At 38.3% G+C, this 22,643-nt stretch overlaps 1 protein-coding gene across 3 annotated transcripts in view; it reads right to left on the bottom strand.

Moving 5' to 3' along the window:
• Nucleotides 1-22,643, bottom strand: part of IMPG2 (interphotoreceptor matrix proteoglycan 2) — a 73,774-nt gene that overhangs the window by 29,636 nt on the left and 21,495 nt on the right. For all 3 annotated transcript variants that reach the window (XM_040225757.1, XM_040225755.1, XM_040225756.1), the window contains 5 exons: nt 22,432-22,481; nt 21,487-21,569; nt 14,464-14,625; nt 8,552-8,610; nt 6,443-6,463 (listed from right to left, as the gene is read on the bottom strand). In XM_040225757.1, the coding sequence (XP_040081691.1) occupies nt 6,443-6,463; nt 8,552-8,610; nt 14,464-14,625; nt 21,487-21,569; nt 22,432-22,481 (375 nt within the window). The remainder of the gene's footprint in view (nt 1-6,442; nt 6,464-8,551; nt 8,611-14,463; nt 14,626-21,486; nt 21,570-22,431; nt 22,482-22,643) is intronic.

Genomic DNA, 22,643 nt, shown 5'->3' with positions numbered 1-22,643 from the left:
GAATGACTACACTATACTCAGTAACTTTAAACTGTTAACAAAAAATGAGTCATCATGAGAACAGCTTTGCTCTACTCACCACCCTCACTTCCAGCCAGTCTGTGAGACACAGCCATCAGAAACAATACCCAACAAGCACACCAAGATCCTCCACCCTCTCAAAGATGAACCACTGAAGGCATATGTGCTTGGAAATAATCTGCCACCTTCAGACATTCTGTAGGAGCAAAATGATGCCCAAACCAAAGCACTCAAATAAATTAAGCATTTCCTCTCTGATTCACTTATATATTCCTTGATTATAGACTGTGCTGTTTTGTAAAAAGATTTTGTTTATAGTGAATGCCTTGCAGTCTGCCCTTGAGTTTCTATCTCCAATGTCTGACTTGGTACCTGCAATTCAATGCCTATTAAATTAACAGAAATCTATACTTGCCTGACTATAGAGAGAAAATTCCAGCCTTAATTAAACTATTCACATATCTTTAGAATAAAAAAATGTCAGGATAATGAGAGGGGTCTCACGGAGTCTAGAAAAAGGGCTACTTAACTAATTTATCTTACTATGAGTGAAAAGCCTGTGACAGTGCATTGTAGCTCCCTTGTAACACAGAACCTTAGATTGGAGATAGCTACAATAGGCCAGCATGATTTTGATACTGGCCATTAGGATCAACCAACTTCCCTTCTCTGATCTCAAGCTGGCAAAAGAACTTTCAATCATAATTCCTTGCAGATTGCCCTATGGGGAAAGAATGCATGAGCTAAGCCAATGCAATAATTAGTCAGCTGGAAGATACATTTCTTGCTTTAAATAGATCGATCAGCATCCTAGAGAATGCACTGTATTTTGTAGTTTGGTAAGCATAAATTGGTCTTAGGAGACCTCTTCTTCCTGGGAACGCTGGCAGTTCTCTGGACTTGCCCTGGGTCTACAGGAGGTGCCATGAAGATGTTACCCCTTGCCTACCACAGAAGCAGTGAGGCACAATGTTCCTGTCCCACTCTGAGTATCATCAATAAGGTTTTCCTCCCCAATCTGATAAGCTGTCACTTCCAACGGTGTGGTTTAGGGAACCTTACAGTGGTAACTGAGGATCTTAACACTTGGATGCCTTGCTGAGCAATGAGACATCTGCTTGTCATCTATAAATTCCCTCAATCCCTTAATTTATCATGTCAGAACATGTTGATTCATGAGTAACTCCTGATCTCCTTTTGTAAAGAAATAAATTCAGTAAAATATGGTCAGAAAAAAAAAAAATGATGGCCACAATGTGAAATTGAACAGTAAGAGGGACACCTACTGGTCAGAACTCACCACACCATGTATGTCTTAAACATCCCTCACAATGCCTGGCTCCCAGTAGTTCAATAAATATTTTTGAAAATAATGAAAAAACAAATGGTTACTTTTATTCACTAATGTAGGCAGATAGAACCATTGACTTTGTGACACTTAAATGACAGTATGTGATTTTCTTGACTTAATTGGAAGGGTGTTCAGTCTCTAAATATGCAGGTGGAGCAGTGGTAAAGAAACTGCCTGCCGATGCAGGAGATGTAAGTTTGATCCCAGGCTCAAAAAAGCCACTGGAGTAGGAAATGGCAACTCACTTAGTATTCTTGCCTGGAAATTTTCATGGACAGAGGAGCCTGGCGGGCTACAGTCAACGGAGTTGCAAAGAGTCAGATGAAACTGAGTACACACATTTTTCACTCTAAAGAGCATGCATATTAACCTCATACGTTTCTGTCTTCTGAGTAATCATTTTAGGGACACTGCTTCACAGGCAGAACATAACTCTGTGAGAACTGCATGCTCTTTCCAAGCTCTGTGGGATGGCACATGCCTGCATCTCCAGAAAGGTGAGCTTCTCCTTGGGATCTATGCCCAACCTAGAAACATGTTAACATGATTCTAAGACAAGAACCAGGGATAAGGGGGAAAAAATGGAGGAGAGGAAATGGCTATGCCAGTTAGCACTCCAGTTGCTTCCTGGACTCAGCAGAAAATCAGACAAGGAGAGCCCATCATGTGATTTGCATGACTTCTAAACATCATAGGGAGAAGATCAAGAGAAACATTTCTGGATCAAGAAATCTGTGCAAATCAGGCAGTCTGGGTTAGATTAGTGGCTTTACTCTTTACTGGCAAAATATAATTTTTCTCCCAGTGTTTTCCTTGGACATCTAAAAATAACACTTCTAATACCATCTACCTTGTCTGGTAAAGATATATTCATTAAAGAAGATAAAATGCCTCGCAGAGATACTTCAATTCATTATCAAGTTTCTGTTCTAGAAAGAGAAATCAAAGAAATGCTTGAGGAATCAGAAAATCATCTATTCTCAGATTCGAGAACTTCAGTGTGACCCAGAACAGACTTAGTTTTGGCACGGTAAATGCAATACAGAGATATCTCAGGATGAAGAGCAGAATAAAAATAAGCCAAAAGAATAAGGAAGTACATAAGATGCAGGAGGCACACTGGGGACAAAATATTATTTGATTGAAGAAAGCTGTGCTGCCTTTCTGCACTCAGCAATGCCAAATTAACCAACCATCACTACAGCATTACCTTTCACCTTCTGAACTACACTGAAACAACTGCTATACAGAGGAGAGTCTCTCTGACTGCTGTTTCCAAAGACATCAATCATGTGGAAGGGAAATTTATTCCTCACTTCAAATGTCCTCATTGGCTGTCTGACGTGTGCAAGTTTTAAATAGAAAAAATAATATTTCATGATTACATGATGATCAATCAAACCAGAGGTATTTCAAGAAACTCAGATATTTCTTCTTCTCTCACACTTCTATTAGGAAGAAAGTGCGTACAAGGCCTGGAGTTGAATTTTTGAAGTGTGGACACCAGGCAGATATTTTGTTGATTCACTTCAAATGGGTCTTACTAACTTAAAATAACATGTGCAACTTGAAAGACGTACAAAGCAAACAGAAAACCTCATGTGTATATAAATACGTATGTAGAAAGATAGGTTATATATATATTATGTAGACTATTTCTGCGCTACACATTCACTCATATGCTACACATTCTCTCATACACAGCTCAAAATAAAAGTATACCAAAAAGTTATGAATAAACCCCACCAACTGGTTAATATCCGACAATATTGAAGTTTTGGAAACTGTACTTAGGTTAACAATTCTATCATAAAATCGAATGGCTTCATATTGAATTGTTCTCTGTGTCCCCATAGAAAACTCAGCACTCAACAACTGAACACCATTCTTTGACCAGAGGGTTCACATCAGAATTCAGTTATGTTTTAACAGTCTAGTCTTCCCAGTTCAGTTCAGTACAGTCGCTCAGTCGTGTCCGAATCTTTGCAAACCCATGGACTGCATGCAGCACGCCAGGCCTCTCTGTCCATTACCAACTCCCAGAGTTTACTCAAACTCAGGTCCACTGAGTTAGTGATGCTATTCAACCATCTCATCCTCTGTTGTCACCTTCTCCTCCCACCTTCAATCTTTCCCAGCATCAGGGTCTTTTCAAATGAGTCAGTTCTTTGCATCAAGTGGCCAAAGTATTGGAGTTTCAGCTTCAACATCAGTCCCTCCAATAAACAATGAGGACTGATTTCCTTCAGGATGGACTGGTTGGATCTCCTTGCAGTCCAAGGGACTCTCAAGAGGCTTCTCCAACACCACAGTTCAAAAGCATCAATTCTTCAGCGCTCAACTTTCTTTATAGTCCAACTCTCATATCTATACATGACTACTGGAAAAACCATAGCTTTGACTAGACCTTTGTTGGCAAAGTAATGTCTCTGCTTTTTAATATGCTGTCTAGGTTGGTCATAATTTTTCTTTCAAGAAGCAAGCGTCTTTGAATTTCATGGCTGCAGTCACTATCTGCAGTGATTTTGGAGCCCCCCAAAATAAAGACTGTCACTGTTTCCCCATCTATTTGCCATGAAGTGATGGAACGAGATGCCATGATCTTCGTTTTATGAATGTTGAGCTTTAAGCCAACTTTTTCACTCTCCTCTTTCACTTTCATCAAGAGGCTCTTTAGTTCTTCTTCACTTTCTGCCATAAGGGTGCTGTCATCCGCGTATCTGAGGTTATTGATATTTCTCCCAGCAATCTAGATTCCAGCTTGTGCTTCATCCAGCCCAGTGTTTCTCATGATGTACTCTAAATATAAGTTAGATAAGCAGGGTGAAAATATACAGCCTTGATGTACTCCTTTCCTGATTTGGAACCATTCTGTTGTTCCATGTCTGGTTCTGTTGCTTCTTGACCTGCATACAGATTTCTCAAGAGACAGGTCAGGTGGTCTGGTATTCAGGTCTATTGAGGAATTTTCCTAAGTTTGTTGTGATCCACACAATCAAAGGCTTTGGCATAGTCAATAAAGCAGATGTTTTTCTGGAACTCCCTTGCTTTTTCAATGATCCAGAGGATGTTGGCAATTTGATCTCTGGTTCCTCTGCCTTTTTTAAATCCAGCTTGAGAATCTGGAAGTTCACAGTTCATGTACTGTTGAAGCTTGGCTTGGAGAATTTTGAGCATTACTTTGCTAGCATGTGAGATGTGTGCAATTGTGTGGTAGTTTGAGCATTCTTTGGCATTGCCTTTCTTTGGACTGGAATGAAAACTGACCTTTTCCAGTCCTGTGGCCACCGCTGAGTTTTCCAAATTTGTTGGCATATTGAGTGCAGCACTTTCACAGCATCATCTTTTAGGATACTTAGTAAATACTCTAAAATCATATAAATGAAAATGAGGAAGTCAGAAAGCCCTCTGCAAATATAAGATATTATATTTATATCTTATATATGGTGGTGGTTTAGTCACTAAGTTGTATCCAACTCTTTGCAACCATGTGGACTGTAGCCCACCAGGCTCCTCTGTCCATTGGATTTCCCAGGCAAGAATACTGGAGTGGATTGCCATTTCCTTCTCCAAGGAATCTTCTTGACCCAGGGATCGAATCTGTCTCCTGCATTGCAGGTAGATTCTTTACTGACTGAGATGCCAGGGAAGCCCCTGATCTTATATAAATGAAGGCAAAATGACATGGATTGACCTGGAGGTATTACACTGAGTGAAATAAATCAGACAGAGAAAGATAAATACTCTGTGTTATCACTTATATGTGGAATCTAAAAAATCAAATAAATGAACAAAACAGAAACAGACTCACAGATATATAGAACAAACTAATGGTTACTGGCAGGAAGAGGAAAGGGGGGAGGGGCAAGATAGGAGTAGAGGATTAAGAGATACAAATGACTATGTATAAAATATGCTACAAGGATATACTGTACAGCACAGAGAATATAGCTAATATTTCATAATATGTTCAAATGGAATAAAATCTATAAAACACTGAATCACTATGTTCCACATCTGAAGCTAATACTGTAAATTAACTCTACTTCAATGAAAAAAAAATTTTTTTTTTAAATTAGATGAAGAAATGTTATTTTATCTCTAAACATCCCTATGCTCAGCCTATGAAGTTGCTTCATATATTCTATATTATGATTATTTACCTTTAAGAGAAAGTAAATTTTAAACAAACTTGAATTCAAAGACAAAAAGACAAGCAACTTTCACAAAGGGGACTGACTATGCTTTTAAGATTGTGCTTCTAAGAAACTCCAGAGAGCAGCTGTTTTCACAAATGAACTGTGATAGAAACCAGCTTTCTTCTTTGCATTTACCACTTAAAATGATACTTGGTTATTCTATTCAATGACAACAGTATACTTGAAAGTGCTTTATGAATGCCAATTTTTATACTAATTTTAAATTAAGCATAACTTAGTATTTGACAAAGGCTAATTATACAGCACAGGGAATATAGGCAATATTTTATAATAACTAAAAATGCAGTGTAAGTGTATCCTTTAAAAATTATGAATCACTATGTAGTACACCTGAAACATATATAGTATTATAAATCAACTATACCTCAAAAAAATAAAAATTAACAGATTAAAAAATACAAGTATTTGTTAGTCAGCAGTCTATGATAGAAGTCTGTAAACTACAGCGTATGAGCTAACTCTAGCCCACCATCCATGAATTAATGGATTTTTATATTTTTAAATGGTTGAAAAAACTCAAAATAACAACATTTTGTGACATGTGAACACCATATGACAATGATATTTCAGGATACATAAATAAGTTTTATTGTTTCATTTTCAATGTATTGCTTATACTACTTCCAAGTGAATAGATATGACAGAACTTATGTAGTGTGAAAAAGTATAAAATATTTAATATATGACTCTTAACAAATAACGTTTGCCAAATGATCTATAAGAAGTTGGACAGTGTTACTGGAAGTAATAAAAGAACTGAGCTATGTTCCCTTGGACCTAGGGCTACCATGCTTTCTAAACTACTTCCTAATTAGGTCAACAGTACAGAAAGTGTCAAAAGGTACTCTACCTGCCATTTTCCTTAGGGGACCTGGAAATAAAAATGGAAAGTGTTAAGCAGAGTTTAAGCAAGTTATAATTGTCATATAATTAATCAAAGTACAAGCTCTTAATGTATTTCCTCTGAAATGTTTCTTCAAGTGAAAATGCTTGTATAGTACTAGATAATGACAAACAACTGTACAATGAAGGAAGAAAGCAAAGGTGGAGAAACTATTTTAAAATCTGTAGCCTTTACTGTCTTTAAGCTTCTTAAAAATACTTTTCAACAATTAATACTTGGTTATTACTTTATAAATAAACTTTTTTCAGTAAATGAGCAGAGAACTCCAGCTTTTGGCATTAACAAAATTGGTAACATTTTTGGAGGGATACAATGTTAAATGTTATGTGTTAAAAACAAACAAAAAAAATGTTATGTGTTATGTATACAATGTTACAATACCAATGTTAAGTGGTATTAAAATTAATGAAAAGAAAATCAGATAATGTACAGAAAGATTCCAAGGAGTTGGGAAAGGTCCAAATTGACTAACCTATAGTCAAGACTATTGCATAGTCTTTAATATTTATTTATTGATTTTCTGTATCAGACACTTAAAAGGACTTTCCAAATGTCAAGAACTACGCTATGCATTTTACAAAAATTAATTCTTTCAATCTTCATGAAAACTCATTAAGGACCATGAATATCCCCATTTACAGGTAAAGAAACTGAGGAATAAAAACACTAAATAATTTACCCAAAGTATTTCAAAAGTATTTTTAAATAAAGTACAATTCATATAAATTGTATATATTACCTTTTTTTGTATAAATGAGAAGTTAAAGCTTGTTAATTTACCCAAAACCATCCAAGCAGAAACCTACACAAGTTGATCCCAAAGGTCATGTTGTCTTTCATATGCTGTCAAATGAGAGAGGACTTCAAAAGCCTCAGTTTCTCATGTGAGCTTTAGTCACAACTGGAGACAGTATTCCTGCAAAGTGCTATGGCTGAACTGGGGAGACAGGTCATGGTATGAGAGGAGATGAAGGGTCAATTTACCATGCTTGCCCTTGCCCCTGCATCAATAACTAGCTGAGTTCTTAGATAAAGTACATACATTTCCTGTGCTCTGGTTTCCTTACCAGAAAAAAAAAAGAAAGGATAATAGTAACTATCTCACAGTATGGCTGTTGCGATTAAATGAGTTAATATGGATAGAAAGCCTGGCACACTATAAATGCTATGTAAGTGCTTGCTGTTATTTCTGGAAAACTCAGAAGCTGTGAGAAGACTATGCCAAAGTTAAGAAGTAGACACTGTCAATTAAGCCCGTGCTCCCCTGCATCTAATAGCTGGGCCACAGTCACCATTCACATGCTCCAAAGCTTCAGAGGACTCAGTCTAGCACTGGAGGTTAATAGCCAGAGATATAAAGATAGCCACTTTGTTTCAAAATCCCTCTTCTCTCTGACCTTGGGCTAATACTTCATCCTTCTAAACCTATTTGCTCTTCTTCAAAATAAGTATTAATAACAATATTTTTGCTAAAAGGGTTGAAGATTATGGGAACGCAGGACTGTAAAGTGGGTAGTACAAAGTATTCACTGAATAAAATGTACACAAGTATGATGCGCACAACTATGATTCTTAGACAGGGAAGCAATGTCCTAAAAAGAGGTGTCCACTTTACCCAGAACTGCTACGCTGATAAACACATCCCCTCCAGAATGACTATACATCAAGACATCAAAGGGGCCTCACTGGAGGACTGATGAGCCTTTAGGAGCACACTAGATCACATCTAACCTTACTCCAGACTCCCCTCAGTGCCAAATAAAAACACATAACTTCTCAGCAGCAAGTTGGAGACATGAATTCCTAAGTTCTTACCCTGGCCCAACTACAGATCTAGCATATCTCCTTGAATGTATTATTTTGCCTTTCTTTAACTCAGTTTCCTCATCTGAAAACCAGCATTAGGAATAAGAATTTAACAAAAGAACACCAAATTAAAGAATTCAGGTCATTTTTTAATCACTGTTGTTAAGAGTATATGCAATAAACACAAAAGGATAATCCATTTGAAACACAGACTGCTACAAAACCTATGCATTTTAAAAGTCTATTTACCTAAAGTCAAGTACACGAATGTCCTTGTAGCCTGGTAACCCAGTAAATGTATTTTCCACCTGTCAAAAATAAAAAATTCGTAACTATGTAGAAATGTAAAAAAGCACACACAAAAATGTTTTTAAGAGTAGAATATAAAGTCCACTGTTTATAAGTATTAGAAACTTGTACACATACATGGATATGCATGGATTAGAAAGCTAAGAAATTTCTAATTGTTATAGTGTTAGGAAATAGTTTTTACCACAACCCTGCCACATTTTTTAAATTTTGTTTTTTAAGGTTTTGATTTACTTTAATATTTTCCAAATTATAAAAAACATACTTTTATTGGCAAAATACTATTTTTTCCTTTATGTGACGAAATGTGAAAAAAAAAAGGACTAGTTTCAAAAGAAACTGTAATAACATTTTAAAATGTGATTGTATGGATTAGAAATCTGGCCACCGCACACACACTGACACACAGTTGGGTGTTCATTTCCTGTAAGTGTAAAATGGTGGCATCTGTTTCCTGTTCCTATGACACAAAGGACTGTGAACACAGCCAACATAAGAAAGAAATCTGCACACCTGGGCTTAGGCTTTGTTGACTGGTGGTCACAGAGGAGGTTATAAAGAAGTGACTGGTCAAAATATCAATTTATGAGCATCACAACTGCAGAAACCAGTTTTATCACCAAGTTTCTAAAATCAGGCTACATAAACCAGTATGAGCTTAGTGACTAAAGCAGGGGGAAGTGATAGATTGGACTAAATACCAAAAAAAATGAGGTTTTATACAAATACACATTTAACAAAATCGAACATTTTACCCACAACATTTCAGAAGGTGACAATCTCATCAGGTTAAGTCACTATGGGGCCAACACCAGAACAAGAGAAGTTATTAGTGGACTTTGAGCCTATTTGCCAGCAAATTTGGAAAACTCAGCAGTGGCAACAGGACTGGAAAAGGTCAGCTTTCATTCCAGTCCCAAAGAAAGACAATACTAAAGAATGCTTAAACTACTGCACAATTGCACTCATCTCACATGCTAGCAAAGTAATGCTCAAAATTCTCCAAGCCAGGCTTCAACAGTATGTGAACTGTGAACTTCCAGATGCTCAAGCTGGATTTAGAAAAGGCAGAATAACCAGAGATCAAATTGCCAACATCTGCTGGATCATTGAAAAAGCAAGAGCATTCCAGAAAAAATTTACTTTTGCTTTATTGACTATGTTGTGTGGATCACAACAAATTGGAAAATTCTTAAAGAGGTGGGAATACCAGACCACCTGACCTGCCTCCTGAGAAATCTGTATGCAGGTCAGGAGGCAACAGTTAGAACTGGACATGGAACAACAGACTGGTTCCAAATTGGGAGGAGTATATCAAGGCTGTATATTGTCACCCTGCTTATTTAACTTATATGCATGCTACATCATGAGAAATGCTGGGCTGGAAGAAGCACAAGCTGGAATCAAGATTGCCAGGAGAAATATCAATAACCTCAGATATGCAGATGACACCACCCTTATGGCAGAAAGCAAGGAGGAACTAAAGAGGCTCTTGATAAAAGTGAAAGAGGAGAGTGAAAAAGCTGGTTTAAAACTCAACATTCAGAAAACGAAGATCATGGCATCTGGTCCCATCACTTCATGGCAAATAGATGGGGAAACAATGGAAACAGTGATGGACTTTATTTTCTTGGGCTCCAAAATCAGCCATGAAATTCAAAGACACTTGCCTCTTGGAAGGAAAGTTATGACCAACCTAGACAGCATGTTAAAAGGCAGAGACATTACTTTGCCAACAAAAACCCGTCTAGTCAAAGCTATGGTTTTTCCAGTAGTCATGTATGGGTGTGAGAGTTGGACTATAAAGCTGAGCCCAGAAGAATTGATGTTTTTGAACTGTGGTGTTGGAGAAGACTCTTGAGAGTCCCTTGGACAGAAAGGAGATCCAACCAGTCCATCCTAAAGGAAATCACTTCTGAATATTCGTTGGAAGCTGAAACTCCGATACTTTGGCCACCTGAAGTGAAGAACAGACTCACTAGAAAATAACCTGATGCTGGGAAAGATTGAAGGTGGGAGGAGAAGGGGATGACAGAGAATGAGACGGCTGGATGATGGCATCACCGACTCAATGGACACAAGTTTGAGTGAGCTCTTGGAGTTGGTGATGGACAGGGAAGCCTGGCGTGCTGCAGTCCATGGAGTCACAAAGAGTCAGACACAACTGAGCGACTGAACTGAACTGAACTGGAGCTATCTCTGGGCATCTGCTTTTATTGGGAACTCATGTACACCCGTGGTGGACTCATGTCAATGTATGGCAAAACCAATAGAGTATTGTAAAGTAAAAAAATAAAATAAAATAAATAAAAATAATAATAATAATAAAATAAATAAAAAATAAAGAGTAAAAAAACCCCCCAAAAAACCAAGTTCTCATAAAATCAGGAGAATGAGATTTTTTAAAAAATCTTGGTTCACCAAAAATCCTTCTGCCTTGTGGATAAAGAATCCAAATCCATGAAACTTTTTGGCTACAATAATTCACCTTGTTTTATTCTGAGAGAAAACAGAGAAGTGCTAATTCTTGGAGGGTGGAGGTGGGGATAAAATCCACAGGACTAAGAATGCAAAGACCGAGGGTTAGTCTCGGCTATTTTTCACTGCAGAGTGGCCAGGCACAAGTCTTCTTTCATAGTACTTAATGCTTCAATGCCCACTAAGCATATCACTTCTTAAGATTAAGATGAGCATAGCTAAAAGTACTTCATTAGCTGCAAAATGCAGTGTTATTGCATGTTGTTATTAATACTAAACCCATCTTGCTCCTTGGAAGGAAAACTATGAGAAACCTAGGCAGCATATTAAAAAAGCAGAGATACCACTTTGCCAATAAGGTCTGTATACTCAAAGCTATGGTTTTTCCAGTAGTCATGAACAGATGTGAGAATTGGACCACAAGAAGGCTGAGAACCAAAGAATTGATGCTTTCAAATTGTGGTGCTGAAGAGGACTCTTAAGAGTTCCCTGGGCTGCAAGGAGATCAAACTAGTCAATCCTAAAGGAAATCAGTCCTGACTATTCATTGCAAGGACTGACGCTGAAGCTGAATCTCTAATACTTTGGCCACCTGATGCAAAGAGCTGACTCACTGGAAAAGACTCTGATGCTAAGAAAGATTGAAGGCAAAAGGAGTAGAGGGTGGCAGCGGATGAGATGTGTGATGGCATCAGTGACTCAATGGACATGAATTTGAGCAAACTCTGGGAGATAGAGAAAGGCAGAGGAACTTGGGTTGGACATGACTTAGTGACTAAACAACAACAAACCCATCTCATCCACAGCTTTGCCATTTTTTGACTTTAAACACGTTTTCTAATTCATCACACCCAGTTAGCTACTACATAGGTGCCCAGTTGTAAGAAGTCATTCCACTTTCTTAGTCACAAGATCAATAACAAGTACAATTTACTGAGTGACTGCTATGTGCCTGGTGCTTTGAAATATTACTTCTAATCCTTGCAACAATCGCAAGAGATACATAGTTTCCCCATTATGCAATTGAGGAAACTGAGACTGAGATATCAACTAATTTGCCCAGGATCATCCATTTGGTGAGTGACTAAATCAGAATTCATTCAATCATCAGTCTTTCTAACACTGAAGCTCATACTCTTCTCACTGAATCACATGCCTCATCCTCTTTCCTTTGATAAATATGATTTTATAACTGGGACCAGGACTGGGAGAACTGTGAGGCTCACCACAGCTTCTCATCTGAATTAAAATGAAGAGGACTCGGGGCTTACCTAGTGGCTCAGTGGTAAAGAATCCATCTGCCAATAAAGGAGACATGGATTCAATGCCTGATCTGGGAAGATCTCACATGCCATGGAGCAGGGAGCCCATACACCACCACCATTGAGCCTGCCTTCTGAAGCCCAGAAGCCACAACTACTGAGCCCACTGGCTGCAACAACTGAAGCTGGCAGACTCTAGGGCCCATGCTCTGCAACAAGAGAAGCCGATACAGTGAGAGGCCCACACACCACAATTAGAGAGCAGCACCTGCTCACCACTAGAGAGGTCTGCGTAGCAATGAAGACCCAACACAGCCAAAAATAAATAATAAATAAAATTATAAAAAATAATTGAAGGGGACTCAGTATGATATAAAGGAAAGAACAGTTTCAAAGGAAGGAGGAGACCTGATTTTCCCTTCCACTCCTAGAAGCTGAAATGACCATGAACAAGTTACTCACCCTGATGGGTTTCATCTATAAAATGGAGCTGATTATCCACCTGGCTGCTGTTAGCAAACCGACACACAGCAGCTTGCAAAACACAAAGCACTATGTGAGGACACTGTGTTGATTCTGTGGCTGTCATCAGGTATCCACACTCCAAAGCCTATCACAACGACCTTTCCCTCTCTGATGTCACTCTTCCTGGCACCCCAAGTTTATCTTCCTCAGCTCATTAAAAAAAAAAAAGTTACAGCTCCTGAATCTCAATCCTCCCAAGCAGGCTTTTTTTCCCCCTGTGTATCTTCCAGCATTACCAGAAAAAATAATACTGAAAGAACAATTCCCACGACGGTCTCCTTCAGTTTGCAGTATATGTGAAGACAGGACCTTTCAGAGACACGACCCTGACTCTGCAGCTCCACACAGGGAAGTGGCTATTGGTAGACATTTCATTCCATGTAAAAGGACCCGTATGTAGAAATAGGCCAGAGAAGGAACTGATCCTTCATCACCCTCAAATCACCTTGGGCCAATAGCTACCTACTTCATAAAGTCCCTGATGGAAATGTTTTTCAGAGTGTTTATTAGACCTTCTCTAAATATGCAGTCATTTAGCACAACTGTTTATCCAAACATGGAGGTTTATTAAAGGCTCCTTAATCCAAGAGCAGAGAGAACCAAAGAGCTGATCCAAGACACTGTCTGATGCCAAATGGCCACTGGCCTGGCTGACATTTCTTCCACATACCATATAGCCTCACAAATTGGCCACACAGCTAGGAAAATTAATTGTTTAGCCCACACTCCCTGTGTCTGATGGCTGCAATGATGCTGCTTGGCTGAGAGATGCATATTTTTCTTTCTCATCTAGACATAATGTCTAGAGAAGGAAATTAGTCCAAGGTAATGGAATCAAAAAACTTGGCCACAGAGAACTCCATCAAGAGGGATGGAAAAGAAATAGACAGGAGGACTAATGTACCCTCTCACTTGACAAAGAGAGAGGAGATGGGCCCTTGGTATCTTGAAAAAAATCTCAACTTCAAGTCCCTAGATAGAATTCTTCCAGAAAGTAAAGCTGTGAGATGGAATAAAACACAATTCTGTAAAGAAACTCTCTTTTAAAAAACACTTCTAACCAAGGAACAGAGATAAGAGGAAAATTTACTTTTCACTGGATGTCCTTTTGTCCTTTGAGCTTGGGGCTTCATACTACCTATGCATTAACTATTCAAAAATTTTCACCTTTAAAAAAGAATAACAAATACAAAATTAAAAGAAATTAAATTTATTGTTCCCTCAAGAAAAGTAACACACTACATATAGTATCTCAAAGATGCTCATTTCTCCAAATATTGTCAAGTAAAATCCATGCCACAGAACACATTCTTCCTTGCCTGTGTGGCCAAAGCTGGAAATAGAATTTATTTGTTGGCATATGGCAAATGGATACAAAACTTTGTTTCAATGAAATAGTTCATCTTTTGGTGAAATTTTCACAGAGCTTTCTAAAGAAATGGCTAAATCACTACTCACTGAATCAAGTAGATGGAAAGCTTAAGTCCTAAACCTACCTTTAACCACTGTTAACATGAGAAATTTACAGCTCCAGCAAACTATCTTGTATACAAAAAAGAATAAAAACACATCCCCCAAATCACCCACCTCTGAAATAAAGTCTTCTACAAGGCGCTGGTGGTGAAAGCTAGAGGGGTCCTGTAGTTCTTCATTGTACTGTTCCCCCAAAAGGTGGATACTGAATTCTGCAACCTGCTCAGCAGCTGTTTTTCTGGATTCTTCTATCACATTCTCAATTTCATTGCTAATCTGGATTTTTAGCAAAAGAACAATAAATGTCAATGTTCACTCATTCAGTCAACAAATATCTACTGACCACCTATGATATGCCAGACACTGTGCCAAAGGCAACTTCTGGTGATGACTATTTATATAATATTTGACTTTGAAACTAACTGGTTTTTAAGACAGGTTATTATTAAAATTTTAAGACAGGTTATTATTAAAATTACTGTGTATTTGTTCATTCCTTTGAATACACAGTGATTGTGGTCACTGGTTCAAGGAAAGAGAAAATTTTTCACAGATAACCACCAAAGTTCACCACCTGTGAGTTAGTAGAAAAAGCTGAAGTTACACATTGCTAATTATTGGAGAAATGCAAATTAAAACCACAATGATATATCACCTCACACCTGTCAGAATGGATATATTAAGAAGTCTACAAATAAAAATGCTGGAGACGATGTGGAGAAAAGGGAATCTTGATTCACAGGTAGGAATGTCAATTAGTGCAGCCACTATGGAAAATAGTATAGACGTTCCTTTAATAGAACTGCCTGAAATAGTCCTGAAAACAGCCATTAAAAAAAAGTGAAAGTCGCTCAATCATGTCCAACTCTTTGCGACTCCATGGACTACACAGTCCATGGAAATCTCCAAGCCAGACTACTGGAGTGCGTAGCCTGTCCCTTCTCCGGGGCATCTTCCCAACCCAGGGATCGAACCCAGGTCTCCCATATTGCAGGAGTATTCTTTACCAGCTGAGCCACCAGGGAAGCCCAAGAATACTGGAGTAGATAGCCTATCCTTTCTCCAGTGGATCTGCCCTACCCAGGAATAGAACCAGAGTCTCCTGCATTGCAGGTGGACTCTTTATCAGCTGAGCTACCAAGGAAGCCCAGTAAAACTCAAATATATTTCCCTACAAATTCCCACTGATCCCAGTTCTGAAATCTGGATGCATATAAAAACTATAGGCCCCAGAGAAACCTTCAAATAAAGATAGGCACCTATCATCTTCTCTGACTTTTCACTAGTTCCTTTTCTCCAAACACTTCTTAGGCTCTTAATGTCTTCCTTAGAGTATGATACACATAAGTGAGGTCTGATAATTAAAATATGGTACAACTATCACTTTCTTGATAGCAGATTCTAATTTCTGTTAATGTAACCTAAAAGTACTCTTGCTTTACTAGTTTTTCCTCATACTGCTGAGTCATATTGAAACTAATAAAAATCTTTAGCCTTAAGGAATTTTGTACAAGACTTTGCATTCTTCAATACTAAATTTTCTCTCACTAAATTTAAATAAAAACTTTCATTTCCAGTATTACTATAAAAGAAATATCCTTAGGAACCTTGCTGCAATACAATGCCTAAAAAGCTGACTAAATTTTTTAATGATTTTAATGCATACCTGGTTTGCAAGAAAATAAACCAGAAATCAAAAGAGAGAGGCTAGAAAAATCCAGAGAGGTGATTCAGTAATCTATGCATACACAGTGTATCTAGCAATCTCTTGTGACCTAGGCTTTAGTTTCAAATACTACAAGGGATAGGCTATACAGTGCCAGATGTATACATGTTGAAAAGTCAGATCAAAGACGCCTATATAGACAGTTTGAGCAACAGATTAGACTAAGTCGAAGGAAGAATAAGTGAACTGGAAGACATTTCTGAATGCAACATAGAGGGACAAAGAAATGAAAGTTAAGAACAAGTGGTTAACAGACAAAAGGTATAAAATGAGGGAGTCAGACATGTACCCAATCATATGGGACAACACCTGAGAATTTTCTCTATATACACTTTTGTGAAATTGCAGTATCCTCAATACTGTATTATGTGCTACTATATTGTACTTGTAGTGATGCTTCCTAAGGCCCGCCATCACTGCAAGTGACCAGAAGTGCCAAGTCAAGTGGGCCTTAGGAAGCATCACTACAAGCAAAGCTAGTGGAGGGGATGGAATTCCAGCAGAGCTATTTCAAATCCTAAAAGATGATGCTGTGAAAGTGCTGCACTCAATATGTTAGCAAATTTGGAAAAATCAGCAGTGGCCACAGGACTTCAGTTTTCATTCCAATCCCAAAGAAGAGCAATGACAAAGAATGTTTAAAATATCATACAATTGCATCCGGTCTCATCACTTCATGGGAAATAGATGGGGAAACAGTGGAAACAGTGTCAGACTTTATTTTTTTGGGCTCCAGAATCACTGCAGATGGTGATTGCAGCCATGAAATTAAAAGACGCTTACTCCTTGGAAGAAAAGTTATGACCAACCTAGATAGCATATTCAAAAGCAGAGACATTACTTTGCCGACCAAGGTCCATCTAGTCAAGGCTATGGTTTTTCCTGTGGTCACGTATGGATGTGAGAGTTGGACTGTGAAGAAGGCTGAGCACTGAAGAATTGATGCGTTTGAACTGTGGTGTTGGAGAATACCCTTGAGAGTTCCTTGGACTACAAGGAGATCCAACCAGTCCATTCTGAAGGAGATCAACCCTGGGATTTCTTTGGAAGGAATGATGCTAAAGCTGAAACTCCAGTACTTTGGCCACCTCATGAGAAGAGTTGACTCACTGGAAAAAACTCTGATGCTGGGAGGGATTGGGGGCAGGAGGAGAAGGGGACAACCGAGGATGAGATGGCTGGGTGGCATCACCGACTTGATGGACGTGAGTCTGAGTGAACTCTGGGAGATGGTGATGAACAGGGAGGCCTGGTGTGCTGCGATTCTGGGGTCACAAAGAGTCGGACACGACTGAGCGACTGAACTGAACTGAACTGTACTCATTTCACATGCTAGCAACGTAATGCTCAAAATTCTCCAAGCTAGGCCTCAACAGTACGTGAACCAAGAACTTCCAGATGTTCAAGCTGGATTTAGGAAAGGCAAAGGAACCAGAGATCAAATTGCCAACACTGGTTGGATGATAGAAAAGGCAAGAGAATTCCAGAAAAACATCCACTTCTGCTTCACTGACTACACCAAAGCCTTTGACTGTGTGGATCACAAAAAACTGGAAAATCCTTAAAGAGGTGGGAATACCAGACTACTTTATCTGTCTCCTGAGAAACTTGTACGCAGGTCAAGAAGCAACAGTTAGAACTGGACTGGTTCAAAATTGGGAAAGGAGTATGTCAAGGCCGTATATTGTCACCCTGCTTATTTAACCTATATGCAGAGTACATTATGAGAAATGCTAGGCTGGATGAAGTACAAGCTGAAGTCAAGATTGCCAAGAGAAATATCAACAACCTCAGATATGCAGATGACACCACCCTTATGGCAGAATGTGAAGAGGAACTAAAGAGCCTCTTAATGCAGGTGAAAGAGGAGAAAAAACTAGATTAAACTCAGCAAGAGGAACTAAGAGCCTCTTAATGCAGGTGAAAGAGGAGAAAAAGCTAGCTTAAAACTCAACATTCAAGAAACAAAGATCATGGCCTCCAGTCCCATCACTTCATGGCAAATAGATGAGGAAACAATGGAAACAGTGAGAAAATTTACTTTCTTGGTCTCCAAAATCACTGCAGATGGTGACTTGCAGCCATGAAAAAAACGCTGCTTGGAAGAAAAGTTATGACAAACCTAGACAGTGCATTAAAAAGCAGAGACATTACTCTGCTAACAAAGGTCCGTCTAGTCAGAGCTATGGTTTTTCCAGTAGTCATATATGGACTCTGAGAGTTGGACCATAAAGGAGGCTGAGTACCATAGAATTGATGCTTTTGAACTGTGGTGTTGGAAAAGACTCTTGAGAGTCCCTTGGACTGCAAGGAGATCCAATCAGTCCATCCTAAAGGAGATCAGTCCTGAATATTCATTGCAGGGACAGATGCTGAGGCTGAAGCTCTAATACTTTGGCCACCTGATGCAAAAAGCTGACTCACTGGAAAATAACCTGATGCTGGGAAAGATTGAAGGCAGGAGGAGAAGGGGATGACAGAGAATGAGATGGTTGGATGGTATCATTGACTCAATGGACATGAGTTTGAGCAAGCTCTGTGAGATGAAGGAGAAGGAAGCCTGGTGTGCCACAGTCCATGGGGTCACAAAGAGTCGGACACAACTGAGTGACTGAACTGAACTGATATACATTGATTTTTCAAACAGAATGCTACTGTACACCCAACAGACTACAGTAGAGGTAAACATAACTTTTATATGCATGAGGAAACCAAAACGCGCATGTGACTTGCTTTATTGCAATATTCTCTTTGTTATGGCCATCTGGAACTGAACCCACAATATCTGAGATATGCCTGCAGTTATACTATATTATAGTATACTTATAGTAATACACCATATAGTATTTGGGAGTCTATAGTTTTACAAAAATGGCCATAGGAGTGTGTTTATGCTTATTTACTTTGCTTTGGATTTATTGTACTACCTTAACATGAGGTTTTTGGTCTATTATAAATTTGAGAAATTCAATCATTATGTCTCATCATTACATAAATACAGAGAGGGAGAGAGAGAGTAGTATTTTAACAGTAGGAGAAAAAATAGATTACCCACAAAAGAATAAGAACTGAATTGTTAGTTGAGTTCTTAATAGTAACAATAAAAGTTAGAAGATAGTGAAATAAAATCTTGACAAAAAAACACCAAAGACCTTCTATCTAGAAATTTATACAGATTATAAGTATCTTTCTAGAATAAGGGGATAATAAGGAAATCTTCAGGTGACCAAAAACTGAGATTGAACCAGTGAGAGATTCTTACTAAAGTAATACCAGAAGCATATATTTCAGAAGGAAAATTATTCCAAAAGAAAGGTCTAAAATGTAAAAAAGAATTTTAAGAAAATAAAACAGTACACACCTGGGTAAATGTAAAAACTTTTAACTATATAAAATAAAAATGATGCAGCCAGTCAAATTTGTAAGATTAAAAAGAGAGAACTAAAATTCCAGGGACGGAGGAGCCTGGTGGGCTGCAGTCCATGGAGTCACTAAGAGTCGGGCACGACTGAGCGACTTCACTTTCACTTTCATGCATTGGAGAAGGAAATGGCAACCCACTCCAGTGTTCTTGCCTGGAGAATCCCAGGGATGGGGGAGCCTAGTGGGCTGCTGTCTATGGGGTCACACCGAGTCGGACACGGCTAAAGCGACTTAGCAGCAGCAGCAGCAAAGGAGAGAAAGAAAGAACAAATATACTGAAAATAACATGTAAAACAGTAAGGTAGTCACTTAAATTATTGGTGGCTCAGAAGTTAAAGCGTCTGCCTGCAATGAGGGAGACCTGGGTTCGATCCCTGGGTTGGGAAGATTCCCTGGAGAAGGAAATTGCAACCCACTCCAGCATTCTTGCCTGGAGAATCCCATGGACAGAGGGGCCTGGTGGGCTACAGTCCATGGGTCGCAGAGTCAGACATGACTGAGTGACTCTAGGTAGGTAGGTAATGTTCCTGCAGACTCAGGATAAGGATAAAGATTCTGAAAAATGTAAACTTTGCTAGATTAAAGACACATGATAACATATAGGATAAACACTAACAAAACAAGAATAAAGTATGTAATTTCTAAAATAGTATCTGAAAAATGTATTAGGGAAAAAACTGAAATGTAAAACTGTATATTAGGGTTCACTCAACTAGTCATGTATGCTTGCACTGTTTTGTCTTCCTACTGGTTCTACAAATTACCTTCAAATTACTCTCTCTGTTACGAAATGTTCCAACTGATTAAACATAATCCCTTCATTCCCATTACAGTGAATTTTATCTCATTCTGTGAAAGTTTCCAGACCTATACCATAACATTCAGCATCAAGTTCAGAACTACAGTATCACTTTTTACTCAAATATTTATCAAATGCCAGTATTTTCTAGTACCATCTAATTTGGACACAGTTTTACTGAATACTAAAGGTACTGTATTGATACAAGGATCCCAAACTGGCTCCAGCCTTGCTCAGTAACAGGGAAGGTGGTGGACAGAGTGGGGTGACATGACTTGACTTCACAGTTGGTAAGAGAAGGTGTAAGGTAACAATTGTACCTTTCTAGTGACTATGTTCAGAGAGGGCAATGGCACCCCACTCCAGTACTCTTGCCTGGAAAATCCTATGGACGGAGGAGCCTGGTAGGCTGCAGTCCATGGGGTCACTAAGAGTAGGACACAACTGAGCGACTTCACTTTCACCATTCACCTTCATGCACTGGAGAAGGAAATGGCAACCCACTCCAGTGTTCTTGCCTGGAGAGTCCCAGGGACAGGGGAGCCTGATGGGCTGCCGTCTCTGGGGTCGCACGGAGTCGGACACGACTGAAGTGACTTAGCAGCAGCAGCAGTGAATATGTTCAATCAAAGTTTGCTCTGTATTAAGGAATCTGTGATTTATGCACATTTAATAAAATTTCTAATGAAATATTTTCATCTTAGAACCAATTTACTTTTCAAAAAATTTGGAATGTGATAGCCAACTTAATGCTTCTTAGTAGACAGATTTCTATTAGTAATGATGCATTAAAAAAATACAGTACTTCTCTAAACTACATAAAATCTATATCCTTTCCCTCTGAAGAAGAGAAAACTAAGTCCTGATTTATTAAGAGACAGAGTACATAGGCAAAAACCCTCACAATAAATTATGCGCACAGCCCACAGAAGACAGTGGGCTTACCATGATGACAGCTCCCCAGGTTCCAAGTCATTTAATTTACAATTCAAATCTATTCTTTGCCAAAAGCAGACTTATTGGGCTCTCCAAGGAATCTCAGATTCTTTTTAATGTACTGGTTTTAGACTCTACATTTCCATAAAGAGAACCACCTGAAGTTTTGTGTTGTCTGGCGATGAACAATAAATCTCTCTAAATCCCTGCTCTCCATGTTAGAAACTAAATAATGAAACAGAACATCACTCACACTGTTGTCTGGCCTCTCCAAGCTGCTCTCTGAGATACCTTCATAGGAGGTCACCCCTGGGTATGGAACACTGAGACCAGCATCTAAAAACAAAAACAAAAACATGTGTATGAATTTAGTCCATGACTAAATCACAATGTCTATCAGGAAACAATAAACTGATTTTGATGCCATTCATATAAGTCATTTGCTTTTTCATCTGAAAAATTCTGTGCATTTTAATCTCAAGACACATGAATTTCCTCAGCACAAGAAATAAATATGACTCATTCAACAAGCATTTACTGATACCTACTATATGTCAGGCTCTATGCAAGCCTCCAGGGATACAAAGTCTCTATCCTTAAGGAGTTACCTAGTAAAACTAACTTGTAAAACTCTCAGAGAGGGGAAGTGGCTAAAGATTGGAATTGGCCAAAAATTATAATTGTTGATGCTGGGCCTCACTGTGCTATTTTTCATATGTTTGAAATTTTCAACATAGAAGAACTTTTTTTAAAAAAAATTAAAAATAAAGAAATCAACTAATTTACAGGAAATATAGAGGTCAAAGAAACATACAAACAAAGTATACCACAGAATGCAATTAGAAAAATCCTTACTCTGGGAAACTCTAAAAGACAAATGACAAAAAATAGTGGAGCTACAAAGGTTCTACCTTTTGACATAAGCAGTGATTACAAAGTGTTTGCCTTAAAACAATTCTTTAGGTTGTACATTTAAGGTTTTCAGATTCTATATTATGTACTTAATAATTAAAGATTCTTAAGTACCCAACTATAATGTCATAAAATAAGTGAAAAAACAATTGCTTTTTCTTGAGACTTCTTCAACAACAGAAGGAGAGACAAATGGTATTTTTTAAAATATGAGCTGAAAATTGTGCTTCCTTGCAATTTAATAATAAAATTTAAAAGAAAAGTGAATAAAGGCACAAAAGCATACCTCCCAGTATTGACATGTCACCAATAGGAACTGGAGATGACAATTCAGAGCTAGGAAAAAAAAATGTCTGGAGTTAATAAAATGACAGAAATGTGACGGTTTATTTTGGGGTTTGTTTTCCAGAAAGGAATTCACCTGATCTCCAAATAAGGATTCCCAAACCAAAGTACTAAATAGCAATTAAAAAAAAAAAAGAACTCATTTATTTTACA

Source organism: Oryx dammah, unplaced genomic scaffold, assembly GCF_014754425.2.
Source record: "Oryx dammah isolate SB20612 unplaced genomic scaffold, SCBI_Odam_1.1 HiC_scaffold_2, whole genome shotgun sequence".
NCBI classification, from domain to species: domain Eukaryota; kingdom Metazoa; phylum Chordata; class Mammalia; order Artiodactyla; family Bovidae; genus Oryx; species Oryx dammah.
Note: the sequence above shows the minus strand (reverse complement) of the source record. Positions and strands in the feature narration are given on the sequence as shown.